We start from the raw sequence: 21,460 nt of genomic DNA on the forward strand, positions 1-21,460 counted from the left end.
CCTTTAAAGCATGTCAGTGATCAGATTCACATGATTAAAGTAACATACAAATAGTAAGTATTTGCTATTAATATTTTTATGAAATACATATAAAGTGTTTGTATTTATTATTAATGTAAAATTCATCTTTTAAGATTTTTGTTTATAAAAATAAAGTAGTCACACATTTGCAATTACAATAGATGTGCTTTCTGATAGTGCCCTCCAGTGGTGGCAGAGAGAAGTGGGAAATTAATTGATTAATTATTAATTTAATTTAACACAAATACAAAGATATTAGAGGCCTTGAGACTGCGTGGCTGATGGTTTTATAGCTATTATATTAAACATAGATGATCTATGTTAACATACATGAAGTGGCCCGTCTGCCCTCCATGTTTTTAGACACAGCAGGTTAACCCCTCGATCTGGTCTTCAGCAGGCATCAATTACCAACACGTGCGCCAGGTGTCGCACGCCGTTTCTCCATCAATTATTCAGAAGCATCTCTCCCACACCGGCCGGGCTCACGTTTCTTTAGTCCCAGGTACGTGTCAGGCACGTTTTATTCGTACAGTTTGTACAGTTTTTATGCCTTAGAGCTGGTGGAGAGGCTGTTGCTATAGTAACAGCGGTGCGAAGGCAGATACAGCAGCCGAGGATGTTTTCTGAGGAGCACGTTTAGATTATTACCGGAAACACACTGGGGTTCTTTTCAAAATAAAAGCGGTGTCTCAGCAGCAACACACATCTCTGGACCCATGCACACGTCTGTCAGGCCGGAGTGTTTCTGTCAAACACCAGGAGAAAAGCTTTATTTAAAATGCACCGAATACAGACGCAGATCCATCATTTAAAAACATAATATTTACTTTGAAAGCGAGAAGCGGAAGTGCGTTTGGTGTGTGCGTGCGTGCTTGAAGCTGGCAAGTCAGGCACGAGCGGGAGTGGAGGAGAAGGAGCTGAGGCAGGTACAGGTGTGTGCGTGCGCGCGCCCGCGTGTGTGCGTGTGTTTGTGTGTTCATGAATGTAGAGGAGGCAGGAAGCGGCGTGGAGAAGAGACGGAGAAGGGTGAGAGGAGGACAAAGGAGCCGGGCGACAGGAGGAGGAAGAGTTGAAGAGAGAGAAGGAAGAAGAAGAAGAAGGAGCAGCAGAGAGGGGAGGATGTCGGAGAGGGTCGCTTCGTGTGGGAGCCTGTATGACAGCACCAACCTGCTGCTACAGTACTGCAACAACGGTGAGCCCCAGCGCCCTGCACCCAGACAGGCTGCTGCAGGGCGCCTATTTCAGTAAACAATAAAAAATACAGATTTCATACGCTTATTTTAGATAAATTAACAAGAAAAAATGGTGGAAATACTGAAGCATTTTATTTGTTTAGTGTCTAAAAATGTATCAGCTTCTTCATCACTCTATGTTTTACATATTAATATAACTATTGCAGTGAATCCGATGTTGGTTTTAGACATTTTTGTGTCTTATGTTCAAGCTTCTCTTTTATTAAGTAGGCAGAAATCATTTCTGTATTTAAAGAGACCTTCAGTCTTTTTGGAAACATGTTTATTTTTGTAGGTATTGCTGTATTGTGGATGTCCCACCCATTGGTTTCATTTGCTGTTATGTAGAAGTGTGTGGCCAGCATCCTCACCCACAGCTGGAGGAAAACACACTTCACTTACTCCCTGTTACACCCACAGCGTGGACCGGATGCTGGTTGTCTTTAATCTTATCACGACTGCCATTTGAGCTTCAGCCTGTGAACATGATCCAGATTTGAATTGTATGTTTTCATAGTGATTTGACAGTTTCCTCCTGTGTGTGTGTGTCTGTGTGTGTGTGTGTGTGTGACAACCTGCTTACAGTAACAAATACAATGCAAATACTCCTTCACTGCTGCTGCTGATGGTATCTGTGATGACAATGGAGGATTGTGACTGATGAGTTTCAGAGTAGCGGCCATATTGGTTTAGATGTAAATATCATGGTGAGTGTGATGTGTTCTGTCTGTGTATCGACACACCGTCCCTGCTGCACTGAATGTTGCAGACGGCCATATTGAGTGGCAGGTGGAGAGACAGTGAGGGGTCACAGGACTCTGATCCAAGATGTGGTGTGAGTACTGTGGTCCAGAGGCCTCCTGCGGCTCGCCGGGGTCAGAATCCTTTCTGTAAGGGAGCGTTACAGGAGCTCAGAAGATAGGACTGATGTAAAATGCAAAGCGTGGAGCAGCGGCTCGCAAAAGATGAGGATGCTCACAGACACAGGTCTGTCTGACCCTGATGGATTTTGTGAGTGTTTGGGTGCAGGTCCTCATAAGTGTGGGAATCAGGCCAGTTCTGTGTGTGTTCGCCCACATTTCCAGATATTATTGATGCTCTGAGGTTATTTTAAAAAAAAAAAAAAAGTATTTTCTTCGACCACTCAGAGGTCAGAGGTCACGCAGCCTGGAGCTTGGAAGGATCTGGCATCCTGTCAGGGGCATCTGAGACTGAGCTCCTTCTCAGTATGCCCCCTGCTCATCCTGTCACTGTGTGTGTACCAGCACGGCTGCAGAGTCTGAACCCTTACGATGACACACACTCTCACCTGCACTGTGTTAAAACATGTTGGAGCCATTTTCACACACAGCAGGGGAGCTGGTGGTGGATATGAGGTCAGAAATCACATGCACAGATGTACGTTAACCATCATCTAAAACTGATGCTTAAAATAGGCCTGAGTGAGGTGTGAATCAGACACGTGAGCATCATGAACCGCGGGAGAGACGCAGGTGAGAAGAAGAGCCCGTTTGGGAAGTTAAGTGAGCTTTAATCAACCTTCCTTTCTTGCTGTGTGTGTGTGTGTGTGTGTCTTTAACTCTTCAGACCTGCCATCTGTCCCTTTACTGTAACCAGAGATCCTCCATGTTGTTTAAACCGGCTTGCATCGTGAGCCATGTTGTATTGTACTCAGCAAGCTTCATGGCAAATGAGGTAAACTCCACCCATGGGACTCCAAGCTGCTTCGTTTAATAAGCTCAGCGCTCAATAACATTCAAATTGCACATACGAGAGACTGCATGAAGCCAAGCTAACACTTGTTGATGCCCCTTTAACAGCCGAGTTTATTTAAAAATCCAGCGATCGGAGGCTGCCTCTGTTTTCTCCATGAAGATGCACACATTAGCGCAGCACGGTATCTGTGGGAAACATTTAAGAGCTGTACAACCTGCAGGGTTTCCTGCAGAGCGCAGGCTGTTCTCTTCAGCTGAAGATTGAAACCAGTCGGCGCTGAAGCAGTGTGCCGAGTGTTACAGCAGCACCACCTGTCAATCACGCTGCTGCTCAGCTGTGACTTTCTGACTTTGTGTTGTGTTGATGAAAAGAACAAAAAGAATACGGAGCAGGAAACCTTGTGTGTTCTCAGTTTATTTGTTGTTTCTCTAAAAAAAAACGGAGGATTTGCATTAATATCCAGCTGTGGATGGAAAAGGCTGCATAAAGGCCAGCACGGTGTTGCTTGTGCAGGGGTGTTTTTTTTTTTTGGCCTGCATCTCCATCCCAGCCTTAAACAGGGGCGGATAGTTGGAGGAAGCACGGCAACATTTGCCTGTTTAATCTGATGAACCAGAGGCTGTGTGTCGCAGTAAGAAACACGACACAGTACACACGTGTTTAATGTATTAGACACAGCATATTTTATGTTATATGTGTGTATTGAATGCATCAAAGCACGGTCTCCTCTTGGTTGATTTGTGTGCATAACTGTGTGTAGAGTGAAGGATTATGGGTCTTCAGCTTAATGAGAGTGCATAGACGAGTGTAGCTCGACTGCCGTCGATTTTGTGTTTATGACTTTATAACATACACATGAGATGGGCGCTGTGATGTTTAGTATATGTTCAGCTGTGGGAAGCTGGTAGGACTGAAGCAACAGTGCACAGTGTTATTATTCATTTGGTTTCTTATCATGTGATTTGAGCTTTTCCTGTTGATGTGTAGCCATGTGGTGCATAAACTTTGTGTGTGTGTGTGTGTGTCATTGATCCCTGAGTCGGGCTCTGCAGCATCTCTTCCTGGTGGTGCCTGGCTGTACAGATGCTGATGCTGGTGCAGTGTGTTTGTGTGGCCCTACGCCAGGCTCCACCCCTTCTGGCTCTCTCTTTCCTCTGCCTATAGCTAATGAGACAGGGGAAGAAGGAGGAGGAGGAGGAGGGATGTAAGAGAAGGAGGAGAAGAGGAGGAAGGCAGCGGAGGAGGATGGTAAGAGGAAGAGGGAGTGGTCTGAGAAAGGGAGGGGTTCTGGTTAGAGAGGATGGGCAGTGATTTGTGTGTAAAAGAGAGGGAGAGTGATCGGACGGGTAGGGGAGGGCAGACCGAGTCTAGAGAGAGCCCGAGAGGGGAGGAAGAGTGAAAGCAAGTGGACGACCTGGCTGTGTGTGTGGATTGACTGGCTGGCTGATTGACAGGAGGAGTGACCAGGCTGTCGGCGTGGTACAATGGCAGGTAGGCGAGACGAGCTCCACCTTCATCATCACTTTACCGCTGCATGAATATTTCAGCAACCATCAATTTTCTGATTACCAGGCACCGACCTACCATTGTCCACTCCACCCCCTCTCTATCATTATCACACACACACACACACAGAGCCTTCCCTGCTTTTCATCATCCACATCTTTCTGCCGGTCCTCCACCCATGTTTGATTTTCCTCTCTTACGTCTAACTCCTCCCAGTTTTCCTCCGCCTCTCCTTCATCCTTTTGTTTTCTCGACCCCCCCCCCCCCCCCCCCCACCCGCCCACCCCCCCTTCGTCTCAGGTTGTTCTCCTGTTTCCTGACAGCAGCCATGTGTTTGCATCAGCCTCACACATCAGCTGCTTGCACTGTCTGTGCTGGGATGAAGGGGGAAGTTGGCTCATGTTTGGCCTGCAGCTGAATATCAAACAGATCTGACCTCACATGGTTATGAGGAGAGTAATGGAATAGCACTGAGGTGTAACCACTGTTTGTGTGTGTGTGTGTGTGTGTTTGATAATTCAAGGGCAAACGAAAAGTAGCCGAGGCTGCGGCGCTTTTTAAACAGGTGTCCTGACAGGAGAGGAGATGAAGGTGAACCCTGCTGCTCTGCTCTTTCCTCTCCTCTCTCAGCATGTGGCCTTTTTTTTTCTTTCTCTTCAGTATATATGCAACATGTAACATGTTTAAAAAACCTGACAAGTCAGATTGAATTATTTGATGTATCTTTTGTTCCTGTCTGATGATTCATCAGGCTGCAGGACAGCATTCCCCTCAGTTCCAGTAATAGTTAAAGTTGTGCACAGAAGTCAGGATCTGACTCTGGATTTTCAGTTTACAGAGTTGGCAGCATGTCAGTGCATCATTGTTAGCATGTCAGCTAGCTGTTAACATGTACAGCATCCTGTAACCTGCTGAAACTGACATGCTAACAGCACTTAGCATAGGATTAGATATAATCTGAAACACTGCTGAGCTCTGATTTCCTCTGGTGCCACTCAGATGGTAGAAATATGTTTTATTATTTATTTAAAAAAAAATTACATGCTTGAAGATGATACATAATATTTGCATGGGTATGCTGCTGATGACTGGAACAGAACACCAGCACGGCATTACTTGTGCACCATCTGTCATGGTGTTTAAAAGGAACATGAGCAGGGATGTGGGCTTTTCTTTAGCTAACAGGCCAGAGGTTCTGTGTTGAGTGAGGTTGGAGTGTATGTCTGATTTTGACCAGTGGTCATAGCCAGCAGGTATCCAGTCCTGTGATGCATGCTCAGCCCGCCTTCACGTACAGATTCTGCTTCATTTGTCCAATTTATTCAGCATTATTCTCACCCTAAAACATTCAACAATGAAGCCCGGTGTAATGCCGCCTCGGTGCGTGCAGTGGTGCGGTCACACAGCAGTCGGGTCAGAGGTCCATTAAAATGTTCTGCCTCTGTGCAGAGGTAGGGGTGCGTTACAGACTCTCATAGAACAGGCTGTTAAAAAAGGGCTGACGTCACATTTTGTAGCGTAAATAAACAGAATTTATATTGGCAGCTATGATCATTACCAAGTGTCTATTACATTTACATTACATGTAAAACGGTTCTGCTCTTGTACAATTGAAGGGCTGTGTGTGTGGTTGCAGAACTGGTTGCTCCGGGTTTCTCCTGGGTTTTTCCTGCTCCATCCAGTTTACATATCAAGCAGCAGCAGTTTAGATAAACACGATTATTGCAGTTAAAAATTAATCATTCTTCTCGCTCTGCTCCCGCCTCTTCATCCGTTCTCTCCCCTTCCACTCGTGATCTCCTCCCACCTGCATCTGTCCTCTGGTTCTTCAGTTTAATAACTCATCTTTGTTTCTCTTATGCTCACTGGTTCAGTTTAAGTTTAAATCCCTGACAGCTGGGATGATGGATTACTCATGAATTATGTGTGTAATTTCTTTAATGGTGCATTGATTCTGAATCAGCATTCAGGCTGTAATTAGGACTAATGAAAGGTTCCAAACCCACCTTTTCATTAGATGATGGAGGCCTGAGACAAATTGGCCTTGTGCTGCTGGTCCTGCCATGCAAATGTCCCCTGGGCTTCATGTTTGTATGTAAAGCTGAAGCTTGATTTCCCCGTGGCCCCTTCCTGTCTCATTTGACTGTGAGATGCGATAGGGGAACAGTAACAGTAATCCCTGTGTCCTCCGGCTCGGTTTGCAGCGCTGAGGTAATGCATGCTGGGAAACTGTACAGGCTGTGCATCTCTGTTACCTGCTACTAGCTTTAAGATGTGTGGGGAACAATGTAAATCTGATCTAGTAATGATGATGATATAGAAGTGATGGAAGAGTCTAAATATTCTCCCCAACTGGAAACCTGTTTTCGACTTTATAAGGTTGTAATCTGTTGATGTGGGCCACAGATGAATAATCTGCTTTTGGGCAGTTTGCCTCTGATAATCTGGCCGTGCAGCCTGTGGTGACGTTATCGTGGTGGGTAGGAGGATGGTGCACGATTAGGCTGGAAAGAGTTCAAGGCAGCGGGCTGAGTGGATGGATGTGAGGGAGCTGGAGTCAACAGGAGCGCCACAACGTCTTAAAAACAGGCGTTTAAAGATATTGTTTTTTTACTCAGTATCATTAATTTGCATTTTGTTGGCATCACTGCTGCGGCCCACCCCCCACTCTCAGGCATTTTGTAATCATTTTATCTCGTATTCTCAGGACCTTACGAACCGGTTGTACTCTCGACCTGTTGAATTTTCATCTTTAAGACTCAGGAAACCTAAAATCTAATCACTCCTTCTCTCTCTGTCTCCTCCTGTTTAGATGACACGGTGTCAGCCAGCAGCAACATGGACATGGAGGACCGCGTTTCCCACCTGGAGCAGAGGCTGCAGCTGCAGGAAGACGAGATCCAGCTGCTGAAGGCGGCTCTGGCTGACGCCCTGCGCCGCCTGGGCTGCTGCGAGGAGCAGAGCCAGGCGCCGCAGCCAGGAGGAGCCCGTGGTGGGAGGAGACCTCTGGCCACGACCGCCTCAGCAGCACCTACCAAAGGTGAATAAAGCAGTGGGAGAAAAAGGTCTTTAAGTATAACATGCTGGACTTGTTATTTTCTCTTTGATGAGGCTGCTGATGGTTTCTTCCCTTCCAGTGCGTCAGCTCCTGCAGGCTCTTCCATCCAGACCTCTGAGTAATGGTTACATTCAACAGAAACGGCTCCTCTCCTCCCCTTCATCTCCAAAGAAAGAGGTGCTGCAGTCCATTAAGAGGTGTGCTTCAAACCCTTTTATCACCCACGTGTGAATGGACGTGACACAAAAAAATAGACCTGTCTCAGTTGCTGCATTTAATCATAGTGTATGACACATGTAATGAAGGATTTTTGCAATCATGTGTCCTTTTGTGTGTTGGTTTAGTCAACTTTAACGCTCTCTTCTCACTCTACTGCTTCAGAAAGAGTATGTCCACAGAGCGCCTCACGCTGGTGAGGAGAGAGATGGGCGCAGAGAGTCGGAGTCGAACCACCTCCTCCAGCAGCTCCTCCGGTGGCAAAAGGTAACAGAACAAACTGCAAATACCTCCCGATACACAGGATGTTCCTTTTTTTTTTTACTCTATCATACTAAAAACAATCAACAACAAAACAAAGGTACATGGACCGCTTGATATCCAGCGTTGCCATGGAAACACACTCAGTCATTTGTTCCCTAACAAGCTCAGAGTCTGTTGTTGTGCCGCTGTGGGTCAGCAGCAGAGTGGAGGAGGAGGAGGAGGTCAGTGGGTCGTGAAGATTGTTGTAATGAGCTGTCGAGCAGATCAGCCGCAGTTTTTTGATTGATTTGATGATTGATGACTGATTCATTTCATTTTTCTTTTTTCTTTTTTTTTTTTTACTATTTTTACATTCTTATTGATAAAATCCTCAGTCTCACTGAGAGGCGTCAGAGATCAATGTGGATTCTGCATCGCACCATATTTCACCATCAGGTGGAGCTGTTCACAGTCAGGGCTTCCTGTTAATTCCATCATACATTATGTATGTCAGTTAATTGGCTCATAGGGCTCCTCTTTCATAACATCCATCAGTGTTTCAAATGCCTTTTCTCTCATACTTTTATACATTTTATTTAAGTTTTTTATTTTTTACTAAACATTTCCATATTCTCTTTTCCGTTCTCTTCATTTCTCTCCCTTCTTTCCTTTCCTCGCCTCCTCTCTCTGCTCCCTTTCTGCTGATGGATCAGATTTCTTCTTGGTAAAAAAAAAAAAAAGTGGGTTGTGGTTACCAGGCAGAGGGAGGGGGGTGTGTGTTTGCACAGCCAGGAAGTGCGTTCTGATTGGAGGACAGGGCCTTTCAGGCTGGGTTAAAAGTTTGCTGAGTGAAGGAGGAAGTGGTGTGTTGCTGCGGCTGTTGCACAGGACAGGAACCACTCCGACTGCTCTCCTCTGTTGACTCTCACTGTAACGGAACCATTGCAGACATGAAGAGGTCTTCCAGGTAAAGAGCTGCTTTATTATTTTGGCGAGTTAATGATTGATGTAGAAGCAGCAGGTTGAAAGGGAGAGGTTTATACTTCTATTGATTCAAAGAACAGAAAAGTTTGTATTTACTCAAAGCTCCTAAAGTTAGGACAAAGTTTCAGTCTCTGATTTGACTAATACGTGAACAGATTATTGATTGCACAATAAAAAATCAGCTCTGTCTGGGTGGTGAACTGCTTCCAAGCTTCTTTATGTGAAGTTAATGTGGTTATTTTTACTGTAAAGAAAGTCATCCGACAGTTGTTTGTGTGTCATGATGGCATAAGGAAGTTTTAGAGAAAGGGTTGTCATGCAAACAAACGTTTGGATGCGGTTTGTCTGCAGGGCTGTGGGGAGGGGCAGCCGCATAGTAACACCAACAAGACAGAAACTAGACCTACTCAGGTGGAGAGAGGCGGGTCCGAGGAGGCATTTCAGGATAGTTTGTGGTTAAATAAGTCAAAATAAACATCTTCTAACTGAATCTTTGCACCTTTTAAAGGGTCTTCCGGGCTTTTTTTCCGCTGACGCTGTAAACAAACAGACACATCACATTTTGTTTGGTTATGAAACACAGGGAGACGGGCTGAGTGGATGTGAAGTGACAGGCGGCCGGCCACACCGCGCTCAGCAGATCTGTCACTTAACTGATTATCCTGTTAAAACTGACTCCTTCTGGCAGCACGGCACCTTCTGTGTTAGACGGCATGAAATTCACAAATGATGCTGTTACATGTCTTCTGCTCAGCTGTAGTTTTGCTACCTTTAAGGTTAATCCATGGATTTTTTTTTGAGCAGCTAATTGAGCGTCCCTGCAGCGAACAGACAGATGTAATGATTACAGATTCTACTCTGATAACATTGATTGGACTTCCTGCTTAGCATGCAGCAAACATACTGACCATGTGTCTGATCGTAGACGAGCACCATCACGCTCACTCTCTCCTCCAGCTCTCCCTCTGCAAAGCTTTAACAACAAATCAGTCAGTTTGCAATGCAAATCCTCATGAAGGAAACGGCTCCATTATAATATATCAGATCTCCTCCTGCTATCAGTCAATACATCTATACATCAATCTTTGTGTATTTTTCACATTAGTTGAGTGAATATGTGAACATGATGTTTGTGTCTTTGCTGCTGCAGCACTTGAGTCATAATGGATCAGCAAATGGATGCTCACTGGAACACTCCCACAGTCCAGGGAGGGTTCAGACCCCATTAGTCCGACCTCAGTCTCCATCTACTCTCCGTCTTTTTCACTTTTACGTCTCTCCCAACATAAAAGCAGGCTTACAGTGGCAAATTAGATGCTCCAAACCCACAAAGAGTCGATGGACAGTTGACGTGCTCTTTTATGTGTTTAAAGAAGAACTCAGAGGGAAGCACATCAGCTATCATACCGTCACATCGATACGTTTTTAGTCAACTTTCCACAAATCTGTGCAGCATTCGTTGCTCATTATTGCCCTTTTAGTTTCATACAGGAGCCTGTTGTGTTTTCAGAGTGCAGGCAGCCAGAAAATGTCAACAATACACTCGGTGCTGCTTGTTAATGAGTGGCCTGTTTGTGCATTCCCTCTCTGTGGAAACCCGGTGACCAGGACTGCCGCTGTAAGAGTTCTGGATGCAGAGCTATTTGCCCTTTCTGGCTGCCAGTTACCCAACATGCCCTGCACTAATTACTGGTTTCAGGATCAATCTTGTTGTGTCATTGGCTAAAACCAGGCCACGCCTCATCTTCCCGGCAGACGCACACACACACACACACACGCTCACAGGGTTCCAGAGACAAGTGGGCCTTTATGTGGTTCTTCTAAAGAGCCGACACCCTGCCTGCTCTCCTCCGGCTGTCCAGAGACACAGCACAACAGCCTGGCTTTTAATCTTCAAACACAAACATGGCAGCTCTGATCTCATCGGTGCTTCAACACGCAGTGACAAACCTGTTAGATGTGTCAGTGCTGTGCGGCTCTTCCCTGCTAAACAAATGTCAGGACATGCAGACACACATCTTGCTGCTTTCAGGTGATTTGTCTACGTCCATTTTGTGAACAAAGCATTGGAGTTTTCCTCCTAAATCTCAGACATTACTGGACTTTTCCTCACAGCAACAAACACCCATATAGATTAAACCTGCATGCAGCCTGTTGTCTCTTTTTCTTTTTCCTCTTTTACGGCTGTTGCCATGGTGATACCCACCTGTCAGCTGACGCAGCGCTTCCACATCCTGGTTATTTGATTGGACGTCAGCATCCTGACAGGTTCCCGTTGAGCGGTCAGCACGCACTGGAAACGCTCAGCGGGCAGTTCTGATTGGTTGACAGACCTGATTCAGGAACAGATGCTGCAAAAAGCGATGAGGGGGCAGCTGCAGGTTTTGATTGACAGGGATGATGATGGAGTGTGTCAGAGTGGCTGACTCACTGGATGTCATTTTAAAGTGTACTTCTCTAACTTTTTACGCTTACATTTGGTTTTGCTGTGATGATTTTCTGTCTCACAGTTTGGCTGAGCAGCACATTATTAACAGACAACGCCTATGTGTGAACAGGACCTCTGTGTTTACTTTGACTGGATACACAACCACATGAATGAGTTTGTTTTGTGTTCATCAAAGAAAATCTGACCTTTGTGTGTTGTCCCATGAAAAAACCTGCAGCTGCATGAAGCCTTTTCACCTGTTTCATTACTCTTCTATCAATAAGTGAAGTTTATTCATGGAACAGGTTCAAAGATCAGGCCTGATCTGAGGCCTGCTGGCCCCCTGAGACCGAACTTTAAAAATGAAAGTAAATAAAATCATAATCTGATTGTTTTATTGCAGCCTAAATCAATATAATTACCACTAATCAGTGAACTATGTAAATGCAGACACCACATCTTTTCTACGAGTGGTCTGAGAATATAATCCCTCATATTCTGGAGGATTATCAGGCATGTTATTACTCTGCATTCTGTGGTGTTGGTGTGTTATTTCACACCCTGCAGTACAGGTGAATCCCCCACCCTCCCCCCACTCTGAGCATCTAATGTCTTTTAAAGCTGTAAAATGAAATACAAGATCCTCAAAAAGAAAATGTAACCATGCACCACTCCTTTTTCTTTTTCTAAAGAAGACCTGTTTTGTGTTGTGTAACTGTGTGTGTGTGTGTTTGCAGAGCATGTGGGATAGAGCTGCAGACTCCTTTATCTGTGGTTTCACATATGAAATGAGACCTGTTGGTTTTTTTTTCTCTGTGATAAAAATATAAGCGGGGGACTTCTGTCCTTCCTCTGGTGTGCCTCACCTCCTCCTCAGCAGGATAAGAGCTGTTTTCCATGTCTTTGATTGCACGTTGCAGAGCCTGTGTGTTTCTGCTGAGCTTTGCAGACGCCCCTGTTGTCCAGTGAAACTCACTGATGAGGGTTACAGCCTGAAGAAACACGTATCTTATGTGTGCTGTGCTTGTTTGACGTACATACTGATACATTTCTTTCCTTTGTTTCAGCAAATCCAAAGAATGCACCTTCAATGCAGGTAAATCAGCATTTACACCATCATTTCTGTGTGTGTGTGCGTCTGTCTCATTAGTTATGTGTCATCCGACACACTTTAATTTGTTCTAAAGAGGAAGAGCAGCCTCTGATGTGCGACTCTCAATTAGCCTTCAGAAGTCCTTCAGGATTTTTATTACTGTCATTTTTCACCATTAATGCCTCTCATCAGGAATGGACATCCATTCAGAGAACATCTGATGTTGCTGGCAAATGAGGAAATGAGTGTTTGGGTTTCTCTATGTTTGAGGATCTGCTGTGAGGAGTTCCCTCTGTGTGCTTTCTCTTCTGCGTGTTTTCAATGAGGCAATAACATGCTGTTGTCAGTTAGGCGCATTACTGACATGACTTTTGTGAACATTTAAGGACACACTCTTGGTCTGTAGAGAGGATGGCAGTCATCTCTCCCTCTCTCTCTCTGTCTTCCTCCAGAGGACGGCTATGTGAGGATGTTCCTGCGCGGCCGGCCCGTCACCATGCACATCCCCGACCAGCAGAGGGAGAGTTACAGCCTGGACCAGAAGGTGGCGGTGCCTGACCACAAGCTCAAGCTGCAGTGGGTGTATCCTTCAAACTGAGAGAGATTAAACACGTATTCTAGTCAAGTAAACATTACAAAAATAACTTTTTTCTGACTCTGGAATAAACTCCAGCTCTTCTGAGCATACTCCGTCTGTCTTGCTGGTCCTGTCCAGCTGCAGCCATCTTTCCCTAACTTAACCCTCCATCAGGTACGGCTACCGAGGCCGAGACTGCCGCTCCAACCTGTACCTGCTGCCCACAGGGGAGATCGTATACTTCAACGCCTCGGTGGTGGTGCTATACAACACGGAGGAGCAGCAGCAGAGGCACTACCTAGGCCACAACGATGATGTCAAATGGTGGGAAAACTTTTTGATGTTTAGTAAGAATCAGTTTTTTTTACTGTGCTTCATGGAAACAAAGCTAACAGTGACAGCTTCTGTGTTTATAATGACTCAAATCTGTGGTGCACTTAATGAGCATCGCTTCAGTCGACATCCAGAATGAGCTCTGTGACTGGAGCCACTGGGACGTAAACACCAGGCCCCCCTGGGGCATGCTGGGAAAGCTACTCATCTCTACAGGGAAACAGTGGCGTCCCCCTCTCCCACGCCGTCATGTTCAGGAAGGGGATTCTGTGTTAGCTGCTCTTTATGAAATGATCAGAGAATCTATGAATTTATGTTTGTATTTATGAGGCTTAGACTTCCTTGTTTAACGTCAGGCTCTTCATGGGATCATGTGTCACATTCATTCTGTCATTTTTCACCTTTTTTCCCCACAAAAGCCTGAAGCAGCAGATCAAATTACAATGAAGTGATGAATCATTATTTTGTCTTTTTAGCCTGAGTGTGCATCCTGACATGGTTACCATAGCAACGGGACAAGTGGCTGGAAACGCTAAAGATGGAAGGGTAAAGAGAAAATGTTCATAATTGATAGATTTAATAAAATAACTCAAGAAATTTAATAAAATTTAGCTGAAATTTAAATAGAACATGAGGGAAAAGCCTTTTGTCTCTACTGACTGGACTTTGTCTTTGTCCCACGCCGTCTGGTTTGCTCTGTTCAGCTGCTGGCTCCTCACATTCGTGTCTGGGACTCCGTGAGCCTCAACACGCTGCATGTGCTCGGGATGGGAGTGTTTGACAGAGCGGTCACCTGCGTCTCCTTCTCCAAGTCGGTAAGCAGCGTGGCATCCCGTCCCATATAGCAGCTTGTAGAGTTAAATAGGTGGATATGTTGTTAGGATGTGTTGTTATTTTATGAAGGGTTTGTGTTTCCCAGAACGGTGGCAGCTTCCTCTGCGCCGTGGACGATGCCAACGATCACATCTTGTCTGTGTGGAACTGGCAGAAGGAGAAGCAGCTGGCTGATGTTAAGGTGCCCTGACCTTCATACAGCAGATCCTCAGCTTTAATTTAAGAAACAGAGACGAGTTGAAGTGAATGAACAGAAATAACTTGATGCCTCTGATGTCTCTGCAGTGCTCCAATGACTCTGTGCTGGGGGCTGTGTTCCATCCCATGGACACCAACCTAATTGTCACCTGTGGAAAATCTCACATCAACTTCTGGACCATGGAGGGAAACACGCTCACCAAGAGACAGGGCCTGTTTGAGGTACAGCTGTCAGGAAGCGAATGGATTTATTTAAAGAGCTCGGAGTTTATGACATCCTCTCCCTCTCTCTCTCTCCCTGTCTCTCTCTTTCTTTGTACGTAGAAACATGAGAAACCAAAGTATGTGTTGTGTGTGGCGTTTGCTGAGAATGGAGACGCCATCACCGGAGACTCTAGTGGGAACATCTACATCTGGGCCAAAGGTAGCTTTAAATGAATCGATGTAATCTCAGCATTTAAGAAATGTAGAGATTAAATCTGCAAGCTCACAAGGCTCACTGCCTGGCCACTCCTTTCTGTGGTGTTTTCTGCCCCTGCTCGTGTTCTAACAGGAGGTAACCGCATCAGCCAGGTGCTGTCAGGCGCTCATGAGGGTGGCATTTTCTCCATTTGTGTCCTGAAGGACGGCACCATGGTGTCAGGAGGAGGGAAGGACCGCAAGGTGGTGCTGTGGGACCGGGACTACAGGAAGCAGGCTGAGATGGAGGTATGAGGTCTGAACTGTTCTGTGTGTGTGTGTGTGTGTGTGTGTGTGTGTGTGTGTGTGTGTGTGTGTGTGCATAAAGACACAACTGAATTCTCTGTGTGCGTCCAGGTGGGAGACTCCTTTGGCCCAGTTCGGGCTCTGACTGAAGGTAAACCAGGAGAACTCTTCATCGGAACGACCAAGAACGCCATCATCAGAGGCGCCTTCCCCGACACATTAACTCCTATTGTACAGGTGCGCAGAAAATATCAAATATTTCTCATGTTCTGTTTATTGGAGCAAAGAAATGTGTCTAAAGAAGGAACTGAAGACAGTCAGTGAAGTCCTGCACAGATGTGTGTGATCAGATACTTCTGTTGTGTTACAGGGTCACACAGACGAGCTGTGGGGTCTGGACATCCATCCCTCCATGGAGCAGTTTGTTACCTGCTCACAGGACAAACAGGTTCACCTCTGGGACACCAACTCCCATCAGCCCCTCTGGAGCAAGACCATCGAGGTGAGCAGGAGTGAGCTGACAGCTTCTCCGCAGCTAAGATCAATCATTAACTGTCCTCTGCTGTGCTCCAGGATCCAGGCAGGTCTGTAGGCTTCCATCCCAGCGGGGCCGTTCTGGCTGTGGGGACCATGACTGGGAGGTCAGAAACTGAGCGCTCATCCACACAAGTAACAGCTGCGTGCAGCTACTTAGAGTCATCACGTTGTGTGTGTGTGTGTTTGTGTGTTTTCAGGTGGTTGGTGCTGGACACTGACACCCGGGATCTTGTTTCTATGCATACTGACGGCAACGAGATCATTTCCAACGTCAAGTACTCTCCAGGTTAAACCTCTCATGTCACCGCGTTTGACTGCTGCATCATCACTGCTGACATCACTGCTAACTGTGAGCTCACTGTGCTTCCTGTAGATGGAAACTTCCTGGCTGTTGCTTCCCATGACAACTTTGTTTACATCTACGCTGTGACGGAGAACGGCCGGAAGTACAGCCGCGCGGGGAAATGCACCGTAAGAGAAAATCTCACATGCGACGTGTCTGTTGAAACTCAGCCCTCACAGTCTGTGTGGTCTCCCTCTTCCTCCAGGGCCACTCCAGCTTCGTCACCCATCTGGACTGGTCAAAAGACAGCCAGTACCTCGTCACCAACTCAGGAGACTATGAGATCCTCTTCTGTAGGTTCCCTCACACATACACAAGACATTGATCAATCAATCATCAGCCACAGGACACTGATAGTGTACATTTACCTTTGTGTATTTGTACGTTCTTCCTTTAAATGTATTGTCTGTAATCTGTTTTTTCTCAGGGGAGGCATCTAATGGTAAACATGTGACCAACATGGACACAGTGCGCAACCTGGAGTGGGCCACTTACACCTGCACTCTGGGCTTCAACGTCTTCGGTAGGCTGATAAAACGTACTCGGTTCTTCTTTATGAATCAGTCTGAAGTTCGTCCTTAACATCAAAATGAACACACTCAGCTACTAGCATTCAAACTTTCATCTCACCAAAAACTGTGGCTCCTCACACGAATCTCCTGATGATCCAGTGCTTATAGATTCTGTGTGTTTTGGAGTTAGTGGGATGTATATTTTGCTTATGTGACAATGAGGCCTGAAACAGAGTCTGAGGTGAGTTAATGTCTGACTCTCTGTCTCTCTGTCTCTCTGTCTCTCTGCATTTGTCTCTCTCAGGAATTTGGCCGGATGGAGCAGACGGCACAGACATCAACGCCGTGTGCAGGTCACATGATGGATCCCTGCTGGCCTCTGCTGATGACTTCGGCAAAGTGCACTTGTTCTCTTTCCCCAGTTCTCAACCAAGGGTCAGTCATGTTCTCTCTCTCTCACACACACACACACACACACACACTTGGCACATCTGCATCAAGACTGTTGTTGCTCTGCTTCACACACACTCAGACCTTTAACACTTCCTTTGCTGTTGGTCTCTAACCCACGCTGTGATTCATGAAGCCCAATGAAAGCTCAGCAGAAATAATAAAAATACTGGTGGAGCGGCTCATTACCAGGCCTGTAATGTGCACAATTTCTACCAGGTGTTTATTTTGTGCTAACAAACACTTCCAGCCATTTAAACCGAAGCTGTAAACTTAATTATCCATTTAGACAAACTGTTAGCGCAGACGTTTAGAAGCTGCAAATAGTTACAACATGTCTTAAACAGACTGGGAGTGAAAACACAACACTTGTGCTTCACTGAGGAGCCAACATGGAGCTGTTTTCACCATGGAAACTGTGTCAATCTGAATCCACCCATGTGCTGCACCAGGTGCTAATAAAAATACATTTCTGACCTCTGTCCTCCAGGCTCCAAGCCACGAGTACGGTGGCCACAGCAGTCACGTGACCAACGTTGCCTTCCTGCATGATGATAGTCACCTGCTCTCCACCGGCGGGAAAGACACCAGCATCCTGCAGTGGGTGGTTGCCTAGGCAACATTCACCTTCCCCCTCCCACCCACAGGCAGGTGGGACCAGCCCCCCCACCCCATCCCATCCCTTCCACTGTCATCTCCTCACCGTTTTATCCTTCTGCCACCAGAGGGCAGCACTTCCACTGTGCCTACCGCCTATAACTTGACCAGCCCACAGATGTCACACCAGACATGATGATGATGAGTATCACTGTAATGAATTCTGTTTGGTATAGAATGTAGAGAAATGACTTTTTGCAGTGCAGGAAGTGAATCTAAAAAAAAAAACAAAATTAACTACTGCAGCTCCAGCTGAGAGCTGCTGATGGTGACCACACAATAACCCTGTGATCTTAGCATTAGTACTACCTGTGCCTAAACCCCTTTATTGAAACTTCCACCTACTTTTATCAAGTTTTCACTCCTTCATTAAAAATCACCTTTACTGTATGGTTTGTTCATTTTGACTGCACGTTACTGTTATAATCACATGTTGGGGTTTAATATGTTTTTGTTTCACCTTAATGATTTCCATTTAGGATCAGTCGGCAAACTCTCAAAACTTCAGGAGGGCGGGAGGTTTATGTAGAAAAACACCTCTGAAATATGGATGTTTTAGATCAACAGGGCTAAAACATTGTGCTGGATTTCAATGAAGATAAATCCTCCAGTGAAACAGAATGTAACTTCATGTCAGCGTGATAATCCAAAGTCAGGAAGTGATCTCCATGATTCTACTTTAACCAGAATGTCTCCTACATGGTCCTCCCCTTTAATACACTCTTACTGTAACCCCATTGCCTTCCACCTCTCCATCCCTCCACCTGAAGGTGCAGATTATTCCATACGTGTTACCCCCCCCCCCTCCCCCGTAGGGCTGCTGTGTTTCTGATTGTACTACTACTACTACTACTGTAACTGTGCTTAGAAGGCACCAGGTGGCGCTACAGTGCAAGAGAACGAGCATGGCTGCAGCTGCCCTCCTTCTGTAGATGCTGTTAATGTCTCTCTAGAGTAATTATATATAAATATAAATATTATGCAGTATATCTGAGTGGCTGTGTTATTTTAATATTTAACTGTAACAGCGATGGATGTTATTATTGTGGCACTTTTAGCAGTGGACAGAGAGGTAATGTAGGCTGCTGTGAGCTTGAGCTGTGCTTTGCCTTCTTCTGTTTTGTTAATAAAGTTTTTACCCAAAAGCAAAATGCGCATGTTCTACTTTATATATGTGTCCTCACACCTGAGAACTGGCATGAATGATTGTTATGATGAGCTGAGCAGGAGGCTCGTGGTGCTGACAGTCAACATGTATGCCATGGTTTGAGGTGAGTCATGGTCACTGAGGGTGATATTAGGTGTGTAAACGCGAACCTTCCCTCACCTCTCTGTGAATAATATCCCCTAAAGGTCGGCTAGCTGACCTGAAGCAGTAGGCCGAGGAGCCTGTCAGGTGGGGCGGCACCGTGAGGTCTCTCCTTATATGGGCAGGTAATGTCACCTGTTTCCTGTACAGATGCGCGTGCACACTAATTTATCTTAACACTAACAGGAGGGCACTGCCATGACATGATGATATGGAAAGCTCATGAAGTTTTGTGAAATTTCATGAGATCCTTCTGAGTCTGGCGATTTTTCCTGATGTTCTTTGATGGATTTTTGTGCGGAAGCTGAATTCTGACTAAAGGTTAGTAGAGTTTTAATTTATCTTGTCTCACAAAACTACAGATTTAATTTAGGACCTCTTGAACCAAAGAAAATTTCAGTCTGCAGGGAGTAATATTAGTCGTTATGGACCTGTTGTCTTCCATGTGCACAGAAACCTGAAGGCAGGAAGAGCCGCTTGTATGGAGCAGGCAAGTCAGAGACGGCACAGGAAGATGGAGCTGGGGTGGTGGAGATCTGTAGTCCACTGATGTGGGCTGCTCTCAGCTCATTCACTTCAACACATCCCCACACATGAATGGTCAGTTGTTACCCATCATATATGTGATGGCTTGGGTCTTTTTTATGGCAATGACGCCATCTTGGACCATCTGTGCATTAGGAGTTGAGCAGTAAAGCCGTTTCATTTCTGTTCCACCAAAACATCCACGTCCACATTCAGCACACCCCCTCTACTTTTTGCATGGCTTGGCTGCTCCATTGACTGCCTCGCTGTTACTTATTACTTAAACACTGTGCTAACAAGCCACAAGAGAAAAGTTTAGGAGGAGCACTTTCGTTTTTTGTTTTTTTTGTAAGGTCCTTGTCCCATCCAACATTGTGGAGGCAGAGTTTATTACCTGTACTGCAGCAAGCCACCACCAGGGGGCAATACATATATTTTGGCCTCACTTTTCTATTTCTTCTATCTTTATTTACATGGTGGGTTTTGAGTTGAGCTTTGTATTTTGTCTCTGGGATTCATTATCTTGGAATCAAAGGTGTCGCTTTGTGCTGAGAAGAGGGGACATCACCACCCCCGTCAGATGACAGGGCTGCAGCAGTTTATACAGAGCTCACGTAGGTTGTGGAGCATTTCATATGGAGTCATTATATTGGTCTTCAGGGTACATTATGGCAGCTTTGTGGGGGAAGAGTCCAGTGTTTATCCAGCAAGCAGCGTCAGGTGAGAGACTGCTGTTGTGGTCACGATGGCTTGTTGTCTGTCAACACCTCTCTGGTCCGGATGATGAGGAGAAAACAGGCTAATCCTCCTCAGAGCAGGAACACCAAAGAAGGTCAGGACGTTTGTGGTTTTTGTTTTATTATTATTCAGCCAGTGTCAGTAAAAGACGTGAGCCTGAGTTCATCTTTTAGTACGGACATCTCACATCATGTTCTCTCCTCAAGACAAGAACACTGATTGGTTATTGTAGTTTTATGAGCTGCACAGGATGCTCTGACAACACAAAGGGCTTCCCATGCACTGAAGGAGGAGTGTGAGCCATACAATACCCTCCACCTTAACACAATACACACCAACCTTTAGGAGGAGGGTGAGTCAGAGGACGTGGAGGAGGAGGAGGAGGCAGGGCTATAGGTCTGCTTCTTAAAGGACTCTAACCTATTTCAGAGATAACTATACGTTCCTGGTGTTTTGGCATTTGGAAGGTAATTGTAGTTTGTCTCCAGTGTCTCTGAAAGCTTAGACCTGTGCTCAGTGCACCGACTGAAGACTCTAAATTATGGGGTGATAAGCTGACTCATCAACATTCCTGTTGTTCTGTAACACATATTAGTTCTATAGTTTATTCAGTGCACAGGTTTCAGTCAGATTTAGGTCTGGACTTTGTGCAGGTCGGTCAGTAACGTTCACTTTGTTCTCCTGGAGGGAGTTCTTCACTACAAGAGATGTTGATTCAGGTCCTTGTCATGTTGGAGAGAAAACCAGGACCCAGACCCGGTCTGACTGCAGACGGCTTCAGGTTTTCTTTCAGATGTTCAGACAGTCTTCTTGTTTCATGATTCTTCCACCCTGACAGGATCCACAGGTCCAGACTCACTGAACCATCCTCACAGCATCATGCTGCCACCACCATGTCTGACTGTATGAACCCAGTTCTCCTCTCCTCTCTGTCTCCACATGAAGACAACATCTCTGTGAGCACAGAGCTCTAGTTTAGCTTCATCTGACCAAATGTCTTCCAGTCTGTGTGATCTGTCTCCAGGTGGTCTCTAGCAGACCTCAGTCTGTGTGATCTGTCTCCAGGTGGTCTCCAGCAGACTTCAGTCTGACTTGGAGGAGTCTTGTCTTCTCTGACTCTTCAGGTCCAGACCTGGTTGGATCCTTCACTTGTGTCTCTGCAGCTGTTCTCGGCTCTTCAGACTCATCTCTCATTAGTTTTATTTCCAGAACCTTCCACATGTTTCTCTTCCTGTCTCTGCT

At 45.7% G+C, this 21,460-nt stretch overlaps 1 protein-coding gene across 2 annotated transcripts; it reads left to right on the forward strand.

Moving 5' to 3' along the window:
- The first annotated feature begins 4,345 nt into the window (after positions 1–4,345).
- Positions 4,346–18,815, forward strand: eml2 (EMAP like 2). 2 transcript variants are annotated; one of them, XM_028419895.1, is made up of 22 exons: positions 4,346–4,463; positions 7,291–7,518; positions 7,616–7,733; positions 7,918–8,019; positions 12,475–12,503; positions 12,953–13,082; positions 13,252–13,401; positions 13,887–13,956; positions 14,115–14,225; positions 14,330–14,425; positions 14,530–14,664; positions 14,767–14,866; positions 14,996–15,150; positions 15,259–15,384; positions 15,518–15,649; positions 15,721–15,788; positions 15,882–15,970; positions 16,058–16,155; positions 16,233–16,320; positions 16,455–16,550; positions 16,844–16,974; positions 17,480–18,815. In XM_028419895.1, the coding sequence occupies exons 1-22, from the start codon at positions 4,457–4,459 to the stop codon at positions 17,603–17,605; spliced, it is 2,385 nt and encodes a 794-aa protein (XP_028275696.1). In that variant the 5' UTR covers positions 4,346–4,456; the 3' UTR covers positions 17,606–18,815. The 2 variants fall into 2 exon arrangements, with proteins under 2 accessions (XP_028275696.1, XP_028275697.1); XM_028419896.1 differs by lacking the exons at positions 4,346–4,463; positions 7,291–7,518; positions 7,616–7,733; positions 7,918–8,019 and adding an exon at positions 8,855–8,962.
- Positions 18,816–21,460: the final 2,645 nt, after the last annotated feature.

Source organism: Parambassis ranga, chromosome 13, assembly GCF_900634625.1.
Source record: "Parambassis ranga chromosome 13, fParRan2.1, whole genome shotgun sequence".
Taxonomy (NCBI): domain Eukaryota; kingdom Metazoa; phylum Chordata; class Actinopteri; family Ambassidae; genus Parambassis; species Parambassis ranga.

Coding starts and splice junctions, on each gene's coding strand:
- eml2 (XM_028419895.1), top strand. Junction 14,665..14,766: donor AGAGACAGGGCCTGTTTGAG/GTACAGCTGTCA, acceptor CTTTGTACGTAG/AAACATGAGAAACCAAAGTA. Junction 15,650..15,720: donor TCTGGAGCAAGACCATCGAG/GTGAGCAGGAGT, acceptor GCTGTGCTCCAG/GATCCAGGCAGGTCTGTAGG.